This window comes from Sebastes fasciatus, chromosome 20 (genome assembly GCF_043250625.1).
Source record: "Sebastes fasciatus isolate fSebFas1 chromosome 20, fSebFas1.pri, whole genome shotgun sequence".
NCBI lineage: Eukaryota > Metazoa > Chordata > Actinopteri > Perciformes > Sebastidae > Sebastes > Sebastes fasciatus.
In genome coordinates this window covers 17,196,149-17,214,508 of record NC_133814.1, presented here as the reverse complement: position 1 = coordinate 17,214,508, position 18,360 = coordinate 17,196,149, and the positions used below count along the sequence as shown (strand labels likewise).

Genomic DNA, 18,360 nt, shown 5'->3' with positions numbered 1-18,360 from the left:
CATGAATAATGTGTATTCTCCACATCGTTCACACAAACAGCCTCCCAGGGGGCTGGCTATATAAACGTGTCCACCCTGCTAAGGAAATTGACCTAACTGCAGTCGAGATGATACGCCACATAAGGAGGTCCTTGGCTTTTTTTCATTCCCTCAACTGTAAATTGAAGACTATCAATTTGCAAGTATTTACATCGGGGGGAAAAATCCAATGACATGGTAAATAGTTCAAGGTGCACCATACCATTCCCACTGGCGTTATGTGTAATTCCAACTTAAATTAACTGCATAAGAGGGTTTTTTTGAGGAAATGCTTGAGTGTAATCCCAAGGGGTGCTGGTTATGTAAAGGCTCTGTTACAGAGCACAGATGCATTCCCTTTTTAGGACTAAAACAACATTTTCTGGGGAGGTCAAAGGTTGCACGTTTTGGGAGGGGGTGAGCGAACTTGAATTTTGAAGTTGAACATAGAAATATGTGTATTGTGTGTCCTCACTGCAGACAGGGCGAGTAATATGTATGCAAAGTGCATCATGGCTTACCAACACATGTCAGCCAGAGGTGTTCAATACTTCAGCACAACCTGGTTTAACAAGGCATGGCCGAATTCTGAGCGAGTGTGAAAGTAACCTTTACTGCTTCAAAGAAAGTCTGCATATCATGTCTCAAGGCGAGGGGTCTACCCAGGGCAGAATGTTCCTAATAAAGAAAACTTTCCATGCAAGTGGAAAATATGCTAACCGGGGAAAAAAAATCCTTCCTGAGACACCTGTTATGACTCCTTGACAAAGGAAGAATTTGAGCACTGTGGGTGTTTATAACATGAAGGCAGCCGAGGGACTCCAGAAACCCATTTCAAATAGACACACAGCTTCTGAGGATTTTCAGCTTTTTTCTTTTTTCCCTTCCTAGAAGTATTTGCTCCACCTTTCAGTGCAGACAGCATGGGGCCCTGCTCTTGGACGCCTCGAAAATCCCATCCGAAAAGGAGCAGCTGCCTCGAGACCTTTACACCCTCAAACATCATGTGATCCCATAGTTGTGACACCGTAAACGGCCCCCTTGGCCATTTAGGAAGAGAAAATCCCTTTCCATCTACTGCAGTCTGAGCTCTCTCGGTGATGGGAGGGAGCGGAGGAAAAAGAAATTGTTTTTGAACAAAATGTCCTCAGCCAGTAACCTCTGCTTTTAAAACGCTGCTCGTGGTGTTCAATGGAAGAGCAATTCCAACTATGCCATGCATTCCACTAATGTATGGACGGTCTTGTGTTACATAACGCGTGCTTTTACAAGAGACTGCCCCTGACACTTTGGTTAAATGCCACTCTTAACTAAAGGCACCGTGCTATTTTTCAATTTCATACCTTCCAATTTGAGACTAATAGAAGCACTTATTTGTTGAGCTTAAATCAAATTAGTGGAATTAGGTTACTGAATGCAATGTTCGCATTCAGAGGATACGAGAGTCCTCCTCGACAACTAATACCTCTACATCTCCCCGGCTTAACACATTCAAATTGTTGGGGCAGATCACACAAGTCGGGAACATCGTGTTGTTTACATTCCTGGGGATGGAGCCCCCACCGTCGTTTCCCATCAAGGGAAATATGAGAGCTTCCAAAGTACTATGAGTGTTCTCTGGCCCCGAGTGACTCATGAGTTCCTCTCTCACCTCCCCAAAAAGCGAGCCGAGTAGATTATTTACATGAGGCAATAATTCAAGATTTGATCCTCTAAGTCTCTTACATGGAGGGCAAGGCGAGCCCATTTACCCAATCCCTCTTCATTCGCCTTTGATGTTAGCCTATCTCGATAAGACCGGATGAGTGCCCTAAAATCCCCGTCGAGTGATTTCACAGGAAGAACAAGTCTCTGTTAATCAATGGCTAGATTGGATCTGGATCCTCGGGAGTGGTCCGCCTGAAAGTCCTCCCGAGTGTTTGAGTGCACACCGGGGTAATTCATCGCTAATGATCACCGCGGCACCCACTCCTCCTGCGTTCGTCCTTATTTAATTGCCTCGTTCACGTTTTAAACAGCTTACAAATCACATGGACAGGCAGGGAAACATGATCAAACAGCCCCCATCGCTAATCAGGGGAGGGCAAGGAGAAGAAGTGGAGAGGACTGAGGGGCTTCTTCGCTGCTCTCCTTTGGGGATTAGGAAGGAGGAGGGTTGTACAGGAACAGTAAATTATCTCTGCTTCAGCTGTAGCAGGCAGGTACATTTAAACAGGCAGATCCATCTTTCTCTCTCTCTCTCTGACAGAAGCAGAGATGGGGGCCGTACAGCTAAAAAGGCTTTGGTAATCCCAGTTTCAACACGGGCATCTGGAGTGGAGACAGGTTCCACCATTGATTAGATTCCCCCCAATCAGCGTGTGCATCCTACACCAGCCTTCCTTGGTAGTCTGGAGGCAGTACAAGGCCTGATGCACAGTAATTGTTTCCATAGGTCAGGCGGAGGAAAAACAGCTCGGGGATGTGATGAAAAGGGAGATGGAAAGGGTGAGGAATATTGTTGTTTTTCCCCCCAATTAAATTGTTTGTCAAACCCTTCACAAAGGGTTACGCAGTTTATCTGTTTAAAATCAATACGCTCGTCTCAGTGTGAAAGCTTGTCCCGACACAAGACAGGCCCATTAATTATTCTGTTCTGCGCGCTATCGCCGGGCTGCTCAAGGTTGAGCCTTATCTTTTCTTATTTCAAATCAATAATTATCTTCTACCGTGCTCGCGCTACCCCCTCAGAAATAGATGTGCTTTTCATTCAATGCCTGTAGACTCTCTCTCTCTCTGTCGCTCTCTCTCTGTCTCTCTCTCTCTCTCTGTGTAGCAACTGGTGAAGAACGCAGAATGAATAGGACATTCTTATCAGTGGAACATTAGGGCAGGATGGGAATAGATGGCAAAGAATGAGACGCATAAAAGTACTGAACACAAATGAGTCATGATTCAGACAGCGAACGAGGCCTTGTTCCCATCCTCTGACATCTTCTAATACACTACACTGAGGGATGAATGTTGATTTGCGCAAAAGGAATTATGATAGTCAGGTATCTCGATCCATGTGGGTTAAAGCTACAGTAGGCAGAACGTTTTTGGCATCATTGGGCAAAAAATTCCATAATAACCTTTCAGCATATTGTAATTCAAGTGCTCTGAGAGATACCTAGACTTCTGCACCTCCGCACTCCTGCTCTGTTTTCAGGCATTAAAAAAATCTACTTTGGCCAATCACAGGTCATTTCAGAGAGAGAGAGTGTTCCTATTGAGCGTTCCTATTGGCTGTGCTCCGGCTGGTGGGCGGGGCTTGGTATTACAGTAACAGAATATTGATTCATATTTGATCAGCGCTGCCTTGTTTGACCGGAGTTCGCGATTGATTGACAGCCGGCTAATAGACGGCAAGACTTCAGCTCGGCTCCGATTGGTGTTTTCCTTCCGATCTGTGAAATCTTGCAGATGCCATTAGGAGCATTGGAGGACACCGGAGGACACAAAGGCACATGCTTTTTTCCAGATTACCTGTCTCATGCACTACAGTCAGGATATAGTGACCTTTAATCATATTTGCTCCAAATCTACCTACTGCTGCTTTAATCCCTGTTCAGCCCGAGAAAACCTGCCTCGACTTTGAGCCTCTTTGCGTTATAGACTGGATGCACAATTAATGACGGCACAATTACATGGTCATAATGGGGTGAGTAATTGCATTAGAATGCAGAAACAACAAATGTGCCTCCCTTTAATAATCAGCCGATCCAGCCGCAGCAGCAGCAGCCCATTTGTTGGCATTAATCGAGGACTGCTGTTTGTACTTAATTAGGCTGCACTCAAGGATTAGGCGGCGGGGGCAAAATCTGGTCATGGAGGATGAGTTCATATTATTTCCTCTTAAAATGTCACAGGTTTTTGGCTTGGCGCTGCAGAGGGTGGCGTTGTTTGTCACACTGTACTGTGTGGATGTGGGAGAGGGAGTGCGAGGACATGAAAGAGAGAGAGAGGGACACATTGATGGAGAGAGTGGGAAGACGGAGCGTGTAAGCAAAGATGGGGCTTCTGGTGTTCTCTTGAGGATTGAGATTTGAAGCCAGAGCACAAAGCCTTTGAGACATTCCCCTTATCTTGGAGGTTGATACCAGGATCTGGGTGATTCAGAGTGCTCCGTGTGAATAATTCCACCAACACCCCCTACTGCGGGGACCATATGGCCCAGTGTGAACTTTAAACACGCGGGGAGTGTTGCTGCTCGCCAGTCAGGCCTCCCATCTCTACCCCCGCACAGGCTAGGTGTGGAGAAATGATCAGCACAGATAGTACACTAACTAGCCTACATGTGTACGGGCTGCTGCCATCATTGGCTTTTCCTGTGTGGCTGCTGGGGATCAAAGATGACTAAAAATAGCCCTGAGCATGCTTTTCTGAACTGAACATGCTGTATGTACTGGCTGAGACGCCCACATTTTAATTATAAAACGCTCTTTAAAAGGGGGAGTTGGAGGGAGAGGAGGGGAGGAGGAGGAGGAGGAAGAAGAGGAGGGGAGGGTGGGGGGGACGCCCACATGCACAGAGATGTGGATTATGTTTGTTACACTCCCTTTGACTTGTGATGTTTCCTTCTGGCACCACCTGCTGGCAGCCGCCGACAACAAGGGGGAGGCGTTTTTGCAGCTCCGGCGAGGACGAGCCTTAATTATGATTGCATCAGCCATCTCTCATGATGCAGCATGTACGCGTTAAACGCAGAGCAATCACCCTGCGTGTTAACCTATTTCATCAAAAAGAACAATATATGGGGGCTTCTTCATTTTGATTATTTGAAAAGAAGTTCCCTTGTTTTATAATTCAAAAGGTCTAGATCCACATTTCTTACAGTTGAGTACAGCTCTGGTGAGCATGTCAGATTTATGCGAGCGCTCCCCCAAATCGTCGGATTCGTGCGTATCAATAAAACATCAAGAGCGGCGCGGTTGGCGGCTGAACATGTTTCTGATGTCTCAATTACCAGTTGAGTGCCATTAATCTCTGCTCGCTCTCTTTGGCTCGGAGGTCGGCCTGATGGATGCAGGCCCGCGACCTTTGCCCTCATGCGGCAGGGGGAGCCGGATGTTGTGACCCCCCAGCGGGCCGGCGGAGGTGAGTTTAAGTACTGTAGTACAGCACTCAGCCTCAGCAACAGACAAGGGAGCTGGGAAGTAAAAAAAAAGGGGGGTGTGGGGGTTGTAATGTGTCTACACACTCAGTCAAGCATGAGTGCATCCAGTGAAGTGGCACCATGGCAAGCACATGCGGCTTCTGCACGCATGCTTGCATGCGAGCACACACAAACACACACACACACACACACACACACACACACACACACACTAACACACAAGGAGTAGTGTTTCTCCTCCTGACACACCACGATAGCTCCGCCGGGGGTTTCTAGCACTCACATTTTGCTTCGTTATATATTAAAAAAATAAAAACAGGGGTAGAGTCAAGTGTGTTTACAGAGCAGAATCTATCTCACACACACACACACACACCCAGGAGCCAGAGTGTTTAGCATGTACTCAGTGAGAGGGGCCTTTGTTGTTTTCCTCCCAGTAAGCAGATTGAGCTGCACGGCAGCAGCAGGGGTGTGTAAGATGTACACAGACAGCGGGGTGCGTGAGTGGAGAGGCACCTCCACTGATCTCCTGTGTCGTGTGATGATGTGTGTGTGATGTGTGTCTCAATCCAGCGCTGATCCCCCTGAGTCAGCCCTGTCAGTGATATGAGCCTCCCACCCTCTCGCTCCCTTCGTTCTGTCTTTCCCTCGCCATCCGGAATGCTAATAACAGCCAGCCACTAACGCTGCTGCAGCCCTGAATTATTCATGCAGCAGAGGGTCACACGGCATAATGAGGAGTTTACTCTCATTCTGGATGCAATTGTGACGCTGCTAATCTGCATTTAGCACAGAGAAAGAGAGAAAAAGGAGGGAGACTAGGGGGGGTAGAGAGAGGGGAGGAGGGAGGATGAGCACTGATGAACTTAATTGCTGTGAGCAAACAACCTCTGAAAAGAGTCACGCCATCATCCAGAGATGAGAAAGTAAACAATTAATTATCATCGGACAGAGGGAGCCATAAAACAAATGTTTGAACGCGACTAATATTCGGGAGCCAGCTGATCTTTTTTTTTTTTTTTTTGCCCTCTCTCGGAGGTGACAATACACTCACTGTAACAATGACTCACTCATTTGACACACTAATAATCATTAGCTCTAATATGATATGGTTAGCAAGCCCAAGAGGGTTCGGGTGAATGGTGTATTACGCAATGTCGCATGTTCTTAACAACCTGTAATGCCTAGTTATCCTGGAAATAAAACGTCTATTTGCCCACATTATAATCTCCTGCAGAAAGAAGGCGTGTTTTCATTATGTTGACATGTTGTTTCCTATGGAGACTCCTTGGGGTACAAACAGCAGGCTACTGTTGCCCCCTGCTGGATATAACAAGGACATACCCCTTTTTACTGCAACTCAATACTGAGCAAAGACAGGAAAAAAGGGAAAAATATCAACCACCTGCCAAAAACATACATATTTTAAAGGACTACAATCAAATATAAAACAGTAGGAACTTAACGTGACAACACTAGTGAATAACACAACTTTACTTAGAATATGCCGTGACTATATCTGTCTGATGATCTGACATAAAGACAATATATACCTCATATCGTCCCAAGTCCATTAAACATACACTGTACCTTTGCAGATGTCAGACTTACATTTTAAGCCACATGATGGCAGCAGTGACTACAAAAAGAGAGCAAGACCCACAGCATTTCATCTGACAAAAAGGCCTTTTTCACAACATATATTTTGACCCTGGAACCACCTAAAGGGTTTTAATGTTATCATACACCTGTGCTTTTCATGCTATTGAGAGCCAAAATGTCTGCTGTGAATATCACCCCCTGATATATGTCTGGGCAGGCACAGAAAGGAAGTCATACAGTACTTTTGGTTAGTTGGTTTCCTCTCGTGCCCCCGAAATCAAAACACCCGAGGCATCCCTCTGAAACACCAGCGTCTACTGAAAACAACTTTCAACTGCAGCTCAAAAAAACGCTGTGGAAATATCACCTAAACAAAAGCAGTTGCATTACAAGACCCGCGTGATTACTGCAAACAAAACCACCACACTGTAAACAATGTAAAACAATAGTATTGAGGAGCAGCAGCTGCTTTATTTGGAGGAAAGTGATGAGATCATTGGTATGTGATTCTGGCAGGGCTTTAGATTGCACTGCATGAGTTATGAATTTACTTTAATTGTAAGGTAGTATTTCTTTCTTTTCATTTTATCAGACAGGAGAAAGTAGATACATGCAGGAAACATGGGGAGAGAGAGAGAGAGAGAGAGAGAGAGAGAGAGAGAGAGAGAGAGAGAGAGAGAGAGAGAGAGCGGTATGAAATAGAACAAACCTCCGGCGCCGGAAACGAAACCAGGACATTGCGGTTTTATGGTATGCGTCTCAACCACTAGGCAACCAAGACACCCAGGAAGTTAGCGGGTTTTTTTCAGCAAAGCAGATACACCACTAGCTTTCATTAGGGCTGCAACTAATTTTGGTTATTTCCCTTAACAATTTACTGTATCTCTTTATTATTTCTTCAACTACTCGATTAATAACAACAAGGTGACATCTTCAGAATGTTTGTTTCGTCCAACTAACAGTCCCAAGGCCAAAGATATTCAATATATAATGATATAAAGCAGAGAGAAGAAGAAAATCTGCATATTCAAGAAGCTGGAACGAGCAAATTCTTCGCATTTTTGCTTGATAAATAAAAAAAAAAATCAGTAAGTCATTTTCTGTCGGTCAACTAATCAATGCTACTAATACTAGGGCTGCAACTAAGCATTATTTTCATTGTTGATTAATCTGTTGATTAATGTCTTGATTAATCGAGTAGTTGTTTAATCTATAAAATGACAGAAAATTATGAAAAATGTCGATCAGTGTTTCCCAAAGTCCAAGATGACGTCCTCAAATGTCTTGTTTTGTCCACAACTCAAAGATATTCAGTTTACTGTCATAGAGGAGAAAGAAACCAGAACATATTCACATTTAAGAAGCTAGAATCACAGAATTTCACCATTTCTTTTCCTTAAAAAATTACTCAAACCAATTAATCGATTATCAAAATAGTTGCCGATTAATTTAATAGTTGACAACTAATCGATTAATAAACTAATACTAAACTTGTGTCCATGGTAAAGCGTTCTGAATTTAATCTGGAAATCAACTAGTAACTTGTAAAACATTTGACGCGAAATGAAAAGGCATCAAAAGTCACAGTTGAAGCTTATTCGGGGGGGGAAAAAAAAGCACTAAGTCCCCAGCCAGTACTAACAGGGATGTTGATGGTTTCTACAGCAGGCAATTCCTCAGCCACAACAGGATTATATGGGCTCTGCTGTGACTAGATAATTGAATTCAGGCATGGCCACAGTGCACTGCATCCAATGATCTCTCTCCCACCAGGGTGATGGGAGAAAAAAATGAATCGCGTTACACTCTGTAGATTCAGAAGCACAACAATAGTGTTAGTCGACTAGACTTGTAAGTCCATTGAGGCCTTTTAAGTAATGATGTTATTTGTCACAACGCCGCAGTCAAGTTCTTTTTCTTCCATGGACCAGTGACCTTGTGAATGACCTCTTTGCACTTTGGAGTCACCCATCATGCTTAATAGGAATACTGTGGATCGTATCACAGCAATTTTAAGTTTTTTATAACCTGTACTGCTGTGACTTAATAGATAATGTGATAAAAAAATATCCTCATCATTCCTATGTAAATTGACGGACATGATGGCGAGTATGCCGGTATGTGTGGTATTGGAGGGGACATGCATTGAAAATGCATTGTGCTGGGAATAAACCACCAAAGCGGCATGTTAATCCTGCCCTGACCTTGTGCAGAATGTGGAGGGAACGGTGTCTGTGGGGCTAAAGATAACACCGCTGCCTTTGTGCCGGAGGAGAACAACACTGCTGATGATGCTGCTTTGTGCCGCCGCCGCTGCCGCCCAAGGTCACATGTGTCCCTTTGTCAAGTAACAAGACCTGACAAGGTAGCCTATTGTAAAAGGTACAGACGATCTGATGTACTGATCCGTCTTTATGCATTTATTGTTTATGCATTACTGAGACGCTTTGTCATTTTACAATTACTGCACTGTGACTTGCTTTGAATTTATACATTAGACGCGAAAACGGAGCAAAATTGTTCAACATGCTTTCTCCTAAAATTAGACGTCATCAAAGTAGAAAGCACTCAGAGAGCAGACACCTCTGCCAAGGCTGCATAATCCTCTAAAATTATCATTTTAACAACAGAGAATGTTTACAGATTGTTAATCCGCTTCTGGATCCAGATGTGCATCAAAGTACAAGCAGCGACATAAAATTGTGGAATAGCGCGACACATTTTTGTCAGTCGAGTAATGCATTAGTAGTTCATGAGTAAACAGTGAAAATGTTAGAAAATACAACCAATTTTCCAAACTTAATTGAAATAACTTTGTAATAGAACTCGTAATTAGTAATTAATCTCCAACTATATCAGTTTGAGTCATTTTTTAAGAAAAAAAAAAGTCTAAATTCTTTGATTTCAGCTTCTTAAATGTGAATATTTGCTGGTTTCTTTACTCCTTTATGACAGTTAACTGGATATCTTTGAGTTGTGGACAAAACGAGACATTTGAGGACGTCATCTTGGGCTTTGGGAAACACTGATCGACATTTTGCAACATTTTATAGACCAAACTAATCGATTATAAAGAAAATAATCAACAGATTAATCGACAATGAAAATAATCGTTAGTTTCAGCTCTAGGCGGTATGGTTGTAGAGTAATGTGGGAAGAGAAGGAAAGGTAAAGAAGTGCCTTATCTTATAAACACCTCATCTCGTCAATCATGTTGCCTTAAAGGGCCAGTTCACCCAAATTACCAAAAAACTGTCTTTTTAGGAACCAAGGAACATTTTTGTAGGATGAGCGAACAAAAAAAAAACAGCTTAATTCTGCTAAACTGAATATCTTCGAGTTGTGGACAAAACAAGACATTTGAGGACATCATCTTGGGCTTTGGGAAACACTGATCGACACTATTTTCTGACATTTTAAAGACCAAACAACTAATCGATTAATCATGAAAATAATCATTAGTTGCAGCCCTGATTCTGCTACTAAACATACAAAGAAACAAACATTACCTCTTTGGTAGATGTAAAAGCCAAAGCTTTCATATTTCCTGTTATCAACATGTGAATTTGACACCTTTAAGACATTTTATATTACATTAAAATCAATAATATGTAATTGTAGTAGCAATAGGTGTGTCTCCAATATACAGTATCACTGTTAGTTTTCTGAAAACTAAATACTGCAACCTTAAATGTAGTCTATCTTCCCCCCCGTGCTTACAAATTTCATATGAGTGGTCCTGATAATACGAGTGTCCTGACAAAGATTTAATGTCAAGATCCATTTTGACTGGAGAAAAATACAATGCACTTAGAAAAAAAAAATCGATTCAACAGGTGATGGACCAAACAGGGGATATGTCCCTTTAATCCCCAGACCAGCAGGATGAATTTGGGTTCCCTCCCTCTTCATTACAACCGCAGAGGTGCCCTTGAACAAGATACCAAACTGTTCAAGTGGAGCTGCTCAGTGGCCAGCAGATAAAGAGTTATGTAGTTATCTAACATCCAACAGATAAGACTGTGGTTGTACCGAGCAGCTCGGAGGTGTGAATGAACCCGAGTGTGGAGCAACGGATTCCTGTAAAAGAGCATTTGTGCTCGGTGAATCGACCGTCGTTTCATAAAGGACTGAAGAATAACGTGATGAACTCTTGTAAGAAGAGCGGGCCAAGTGGAGGCTGCTACAAGCTATGTCTGAATATTACATACAATGTCTGGTAAGCTCCATAATGAGCTAAATTAACAAGAAAAGCTCAGGGATGAGTCACCACAGAGGCTGCAGTACCAACATCCCCATTTATGAGTAAATGAAATGTTGGTTTCAAAAGGGAAGGGATTAAATAAAAATAGAAATAAAAATGAGTGCTGTCAAATGATTAAAATATTTAATCGTGATCGTTAATTGGGAGATTTGTCAAGTATTTAACATGGCAAACTGCAGCCCAACAGGCAACAACAGCTGTCAGTGTGTCAGTGTGATGACTTGACTATGACTTGCCCCAAACTGCATGTGATTATCATAAAGTGGGCATGTCTGTAAAGGGGAGACCCGTGGGTACCCATAGAACCCCTTTTCATTCACATATCTTGAGGTCAGAGGTCAAGGGACCCTTTTGAAAATGGCCTTGCCAGTTTTTCCTCGCCAAAATTGAGCGCAAGTTTGGAGCGTGATGTAACCTCTTTTGCAACAAGCTAGTATGATATGGTTGGTACTAATGGATTCCTTTGGTTTTCTAGTTTCATATGATACGAGTATCATCACTTCTGCTTTCAAACGGAGTCCGCTACAACCTCCGAAAGATCGATTGCGTTAATGCGTTAAAGAAATTAGTGGCGTTAAAATTAATTTGCATTAACACGTTATCGCGTTAACTGTGACGGACCTAGTAAAAATATTCACTAAAACAATAACTTAACTGCCCGACTGTCCCACCAAAGACAGCAGGTAAGACAAGAGGTGATGTTTTCTGTCCCGATGTTGATCTTGTCTGTTACTTAGCAAATTCACAATGAAATCTTGTAGAAAAGTTGGACCATAGGCCAAGAGTTTTTGGCACAAAGCTGAATCCAGGAATTTTTTGAAAGCTTTTCTCCACTGACATATGGTATTTTTGAGTATCTTCTTCCTATTTTCTCATGAACTACTGCTCTCAGTTGAATAAAAAAACGCCCACCTTCCTGGTATAGAGCTGACTCTAACAAACGAGTTTCAGTCTAGTGTGCCAAATAAAACTCACGAACACCTGAGGCCACAGCTTACAACTCTGAAAAAATACCATGCTGCTGTGAATGTAAAACTTTGGCAGTGCAGATAGTCTTGTGTCTTTTGCTACCAGGGTTAAAGATCATTCGTCATCTTTCTCACACTAGAAGAGGCAAACACATGACGACTGTTTACATATCCCAAATATGGAATATGTGATTTACTTAATGTGAAAATTGTTTAATCCTTGAGACTTCACTTCAACACCTGCCACTCGCCATCATCTTACGTACAGATGGTGAACATTTTGTTTGCACTAAAATTAACACAGACAAAATTCCCTGAAAAGACGCCATCTGCACTGAAACAGAAAGAGGTCAGTCAGTGATTAAAGCTTAGTCCTGTTTTAATTTGAGTTTTTCTGTTGTTTACAGTCTATGTTTACTGTCAGGTGCATTTTTAAACAAGCGGAGTGCTATATTCAGGAGACACGCAACCACGTTTTCGAGGAACGCTATAATATTACTGCACTGCATGTGAAGGAGGGAGGGGTCTGGAAAAGGAACACGCATGCTCAGCTAAGCACTTCTCGGAATAAATTATTTATTTATTTTATATCAATCTAAAGCAGTAAAATATATATGTAGATCTACTATTTAACCCAAAGCAGTAAGGTAATAAATTAAGAGGTATCTTGGTATAGTTTGGCTCAAATTCAGTATGTGTGGGCGTGTCAAGTTCTGAGGCTCCCAGTTACAGAGGGTTGATTTATAACTCGGCTATTTTGAGCACAGCTCAGTGTCAAGATGCTAGTAGTGGGTATGAATGACCAGCGTATCCCTTATTTGGTTGCCTGTCACTTTAACACTTTGTGTGAAGCTTTGACTCACAAGGCTTTGTGTTTGTCTTCAGCGAGGATCTGGTCATTAAGCTTCAGTCCAAACCTTTAGGAAAGAATACAAAAACATATATAACGTCAGTGCATTTTGGTCAGATAAGACATTGGAAGTGCAAAGAAACCAGCTGTTTGGCTTACTTGTCAAGGAAATCTTTGTCCACAACAGCTGAAATGTCGAGCAAGGGATTTCCCATCCCAAAGAGCGTGTTCTCACTGTGGGGGGACAAAAACTTATTGTATTATGCAGACTCCCACTCGCCAAGCTCTGCACGAACATGACACAAACAATCTGTTGTGAAGCACAAAATCATCTGTTTCGGATTTGTTGCAACTTTGGTGTTTCGCTAATGGCTGTTACCTGACCTTCTCTCTCTATGGTTAACATGTGGAGAAAAATAAAGCTACAGAAACATGTACAGTTGCAAACTAATGAGCTCATAACAGACTAATGAGTGCATTTTTATGACTTTGGGGGAGATCCATCTGCAGTTTGCACTGAGAAATGTCTGAGAAACTGCCAATGATAGTTTTCTTTTATTCTCTCATTCAGATGGAGATTAGTCAGATGAAAAGCAGGCCCTTTAGTACATTGAAAAGATCAAAATAAATGTTTATCATCCTCTGAGCAACTGGTGTGTCAATGTTCTCATGTACAGACGTGTGTAGCTTATGTGCCATTCATTCATAACGCATGCGTAGACTATGTGTCATAGCAGGAAAACTGTATTCCTAGCAATTTCCCCCCTTGACCCCTTCCCTCTTGAAATTGAAACCTACAAGATATCATGGTGGTCAAAGTCTACAGAGTCTTCAAAACAGGTTACCCAACTTTCAGAAATCACAAGACACACACATATTGAATGTCACGCATCACAGGGAGAAATAATTGTTCTCTTGTGCAGCAGTTTGGCTCTCACTGAAGCCATGGCAACTTAATACAGCAGCTTAAAGGTCTGACATACACTTTTGTCCAGTGTTTTCAATGAAAGATCACTGAAAGACTGGCAGTGCTGTGAGCACATTTTAAAAACAGCAATATTGTTCCCTGCGAAACACTGATGATATCATCATCTGGATCTTACCTTGGAGTTGGCATTATGTCAGATAACTCAGCAGCTTAACCTGATGATTGAATGGACAACAGTTTGCTCCTCTCTGTCAAAGCAATGTGCTTTTTTTACTACAGGAACTGCAGCTGCACTTTGGTCAACACTGACTGGTTGGCGGAGGACGTGGGCGGGACTTAGTGTCTTCTAGGCATATGATTGGCTACACATGTTCCAATTATTGTGAAGCTTTCTGTGCTGCATTTGTGGCCAATGGGAAAACACTAATAGCAGCAATAAAGTAGTAAAAAAAAGACATTTTAAAGGACTAAACTGTAATTCTTTAACCTTTGCATATAATTGTTTAACTGTTTGAGTTACATATAAAAACATCTTTAAGTTTCGTAGCTGTATACAACCATTATAAAAACCTTTAACAGCATCAGATCACAAATAACTTAGATTTTGTTGCTCTTCTATATCTAAAATGTGATTTAAATTCAATCTAAATGGGAGTTATAGCAAATTCTAATCCCTGTTTGTTTTCAGTTTTGTTGGCGGGGTGGCACTTTTCCTTTAAGTATAAGAATAATTGAATAAAAAGTTCATTACTCTTAGTTTCTTTACACAATTAAATCTTCTATAACACAACATATTTACTTGTTCCTTTAGGTTCAGTGGTGTACATTAAAATAATAAGAAACTACCACAATTTAAAAAAAGAAGGTCAAATTAGGGCTTATGGGAAACTTGTGTAAACATATCATTGTTATAATTTGTAAGGAATTGTTTATTATCATTCATGTTATTTATTTATGCTTAACTTAGAGTGTTTCTTATTGATGATTATGTAAGAATTTATTGTGTTGAATTGTTGGTAGTGTGATATCAATTGGTCACCTGCATCTTTGCTATCTTTACATCAAGGGCCACAATGACTAGTAATGCGTCTTGGGCTATAATGTGCTATCTTCCATTTTTGTTGTTGTGAGGGACTAAATATCATTCTTCTCATAATTGCAACTCAACTACAGCAAACTAAGCAGTTAGTGATGGCATTGCAATGTGTTGCTTACTATAAAGATTAAAAGTGTAAGTATATGTTATAAGGTCCAACAAGAGGGACCATATTACTCCCAGCCTCCCTCCGCTAGCCTCCTACGAATTGAGTTGAAAGTCTTGTTGTTTGTTGCACTAAATGGCTTCACCCTGGCCCTGTTTACATTACAGAACACCTTTTCCATACCACTCTGTCAGAAACCTGAGATGCTCTGAAGAATAGCGCAGGGTGCGGGACTATATGGCGACATGACTTTCTGAATAGCCACCCCAGAACTATGCAAATAGGCATTTTTCATATGTTTTGCATAGTATTGTAGGAAAAGCACAGGTGTGACTATTAATATTAACTATGGCCCTACCCAAGGCTACCCAAGCCTGTGAAAAACCAGAGTAGAAGAGTAATATACTGTAGAGCAGATGGGCAAAAAGAAAATGCACTGAAATCAGGTGAAGAAGAACCTTATTTTAAGTCTTATGTTGATGCAAAGATTTGTTGATTAGCAGGAAGAATCAGTGAATAATCGTGATAAATAATCTCAGAATTGTTTAAAATAATCCTGATTATCATTTTGGCCATAATCGTGCAGCCCTACTCTGTCCTATATTCAACTGTCCCGGTAAACCATAACTGTGTAGCAGTGAGCCAGCATGCACAATACCAACACCTGGAAACTGAAGCAGCAACATGAAATTCAGCCATCAATTATTTTATTATTTACGCATGTGTTTATCGTACTGTGAAATGTCAAAATGTCATCCATTAATTTCCTAGAATATATTTTCCTAGAATATTACGACTTTTTTTATCGTAAAATTACAACTTTATTCTCGGAATATTACGACTTTTTTTATCGTAAAATTACAACTTTATTCTTGTAATATTACAATTATTTTTTCGTAAAAGCCGTTTGGGAGCCGAAAGAGCCGGATCTTCTTGGTGAGCTGAGCCAAATGATCTGGCTCACTAAAAAGAGCCTAAATTCCCATCACTAGTCCTCCTCACTGACAGCATCACTGACTTCTTAGCTAACGGTTAAAGTTTGTCAGTTATCATTTTAGCTATTTTAAAAAACAAAACCGTTAACCGCTGTTTTCAAACCAACATGACGGTTTTACACATTATATATATATATATATATATATATATATATTTTACACTTTTCAAGGTTGTTTTCATATATGCAATTTACAGTTCGTAATTACAATAGTTTATAAACCAATGTTTAAGTAGCTAAATGAGCTTATAGACAAACTCATTAAAGTACACTAGAGAAACAAACTTCAACGTTCAAAATTTAAATACAATTAAGAAAATAAATAATGATAAAAAAGAAAAAATAGTTTAAAAAAAAACATTAAAAAAATGTCAATATATATATTTTTATTTGTTTTATACTTTATTTTTTCCCTTTTTTCAAGTTTTTTTTTCATATATGTAATTTACAGTTCGTAATTACAATAGTTTATAAACCAATGTTTAAGTAGCTAAATGAGCTTATAGACAAACTGACTTTAAAGTACACTTGAGAAAAAAACTTCAACGTTCAAAATTTGAATAAAATTAAGAAAAGAAATAATAATAATAAAAATAATAATAATAATAATAAAGTTTTTAAAAAAACATAACAATTTTTTTTATTTCATTATATATTTTTTAAAAGATAAATTTACAGTTCGTAATTACAATAGTTTATAAACCAATTTTTAAGTAGCAAGATGAGCTTATAGACAAACTCATTAAGTACACTAGAGAAGACAACTTCAACATTCAAAATTTAAATAAAATTAATAATAATGATAGAAAGAAAAAATAGTAAAAAAAAACAAACAAAAAACATTTTTTATTTATTTGTTTATATATTTTTTAAAGGATAAATTGTTGGATAAAGCAACAATTCTTGTGTCGGTCATGTGATGAATGAAACCTCCCCTCCTCTCCTGCTAGCTGCTGTTAGCATCTTATAACCGATATATTATATAGCTATATATATATAATAAACTTGAGTTGATGTGTAACGTTCAAAGGTTCATATCTTCATCACCTCATCACCTCATACTGACAGGTCACCACAACACCAGACCCCTTAGCATGAATTAACAGCTAGAGCTAACAGCAGGCTAACTGTGCAGAGCATCATCCGTCAGATAGCACACAAATACTGCACAATTAGCGTTACCTTAACGTCGTTTTCCTCCCTGTCGACATGTTTGCTTCTTCTTTGTCAGGTGTATTTTGTTTAGCTAATCAGCTGTGTTGACGCTGCAGAGCACCGAGGAGCTGCTCACTAGCTGAGGAAGAGAGAGAGGAGGAGGCTGCAGCTTCCTTCCTCCACAAGATGAGGATGGAGAATCAGCAGCAGCATGTAATCTAGAAGAGAAAATTAATGGTTATGTTCAGGGAAGGGTCAGTAATTAGCTCGTTATACTTTCTCCTGAAATAAGCCAATGTGCATTTGACTCACATAAAAGAGGAGAAAGTGATATTGATATCACAGTCTGCACATTTCACACTAATGTCCTGGTGGTGGCCCTGTGGTTAAAGATATCCATTTCAATCCCCAGCCCAGGACTTTGGTGGCTTTTATATCATCCTCTCTCTCTTGAGTATATATTGTCCATGTCAAATATTAAGATAAAAAATATATGTATATATTTATATATAGTATACCTATTTATATATATATATATATATAAATATATATATAAATAAAAAGGACATAAAAGAAAGACAATGTCAGAGGAGAATATCCCAAATTCTGGGCAAATAAACCCAAACAAATAGTATCAGCATGGCTTAAGTACCACAACAAGTGAGGTAATGTTTTGGATGAACTGACCCAGCATCACACTTCCCACACCAAATAAATAATTTTATACGCATGCAAGATGAAAATTCATGCTATTTAATCATGCTGATCAGTTCAGACTCAGCTCAGCTTCACTAATCCTGTCTCCAAAGACATATTGCACCAAACTCCTTTCAATAATCCTGCAATTATGATCTTGCTCACTGGTTTAGAATCATAACATAAGACTTTCTTTTAAAATTTAAATGTAATGACTTTTAAACTTTGTTTGTGATCATTTTAGAGCTGTCAATCAATTCAAATATTTAATTAAATGCGATTAATCGCATGATTGTCCATAGTTGATCGTGATTAATCACACATTTTTTATTTGTTTAAAATGTACCTTAAAAGGGAGCTTTGTCAAGTATTTAACACTCGTATCAACATGGGAGTGGGCGATTATGCTTACTTTATGCAAATGTATGTATATATTTATTAGAAATCAATTAATAACACAAAACAATGCCAAATATTGTCCAGAAACCCTCACACGTACTGCATTTAGCATAAAAAATATGCTCAAATCGTAACATGGCAAACTGC

The 18,360-nt window shown here is 40.1% G+C and overlaps 1 protein-coding gene across 2 annotated transcripts in view; it reads right to left on the bottom strand.

Moving 5' to 3' along the window:
* Nucleotides 1–17,550, bottom strand: part of adkb (adenosine kinase b) — a 123,226-nt gene extending 105,676 nt beyond the window's left edge. The window contains exons 1-4 of one of the 2 annotated variants that reach the window (XM_074619462.1): nucleotides 17,431–17,550; nucleotides 17,146–17,336; nucleotides 12,999–13,073; nucleotides 12,853–12,906 (exon numbers count right to left, since the gene is read on the bottom strand). In XM_074619462.1, coding sequence (XP_074475563.1) covers nucleotides 12,853–12,906; nucleotides 12,999–13,073; nucleotides 17,146–17,174 — 158 coding nt within the window. In that variant the 5' untranslated portion in view covers nucleotides 17,175–17,336; nucleotides 17,431–17,550. Of the gene's footprint in view, nucleotides 1–12,852; nucleotides 12,907–12,998; nucleotides 13,074–13,942; nucleotides 14,095–17,145; nucleotides 17,337–17,430 lie in introns of those variants that run through there. The other variant, XM_074619463.1, reaches the window with a different exon arrangement.
* Between the last annotated feature and the right edge of the window lie 810 nt (nucleotides 17,551–18,360).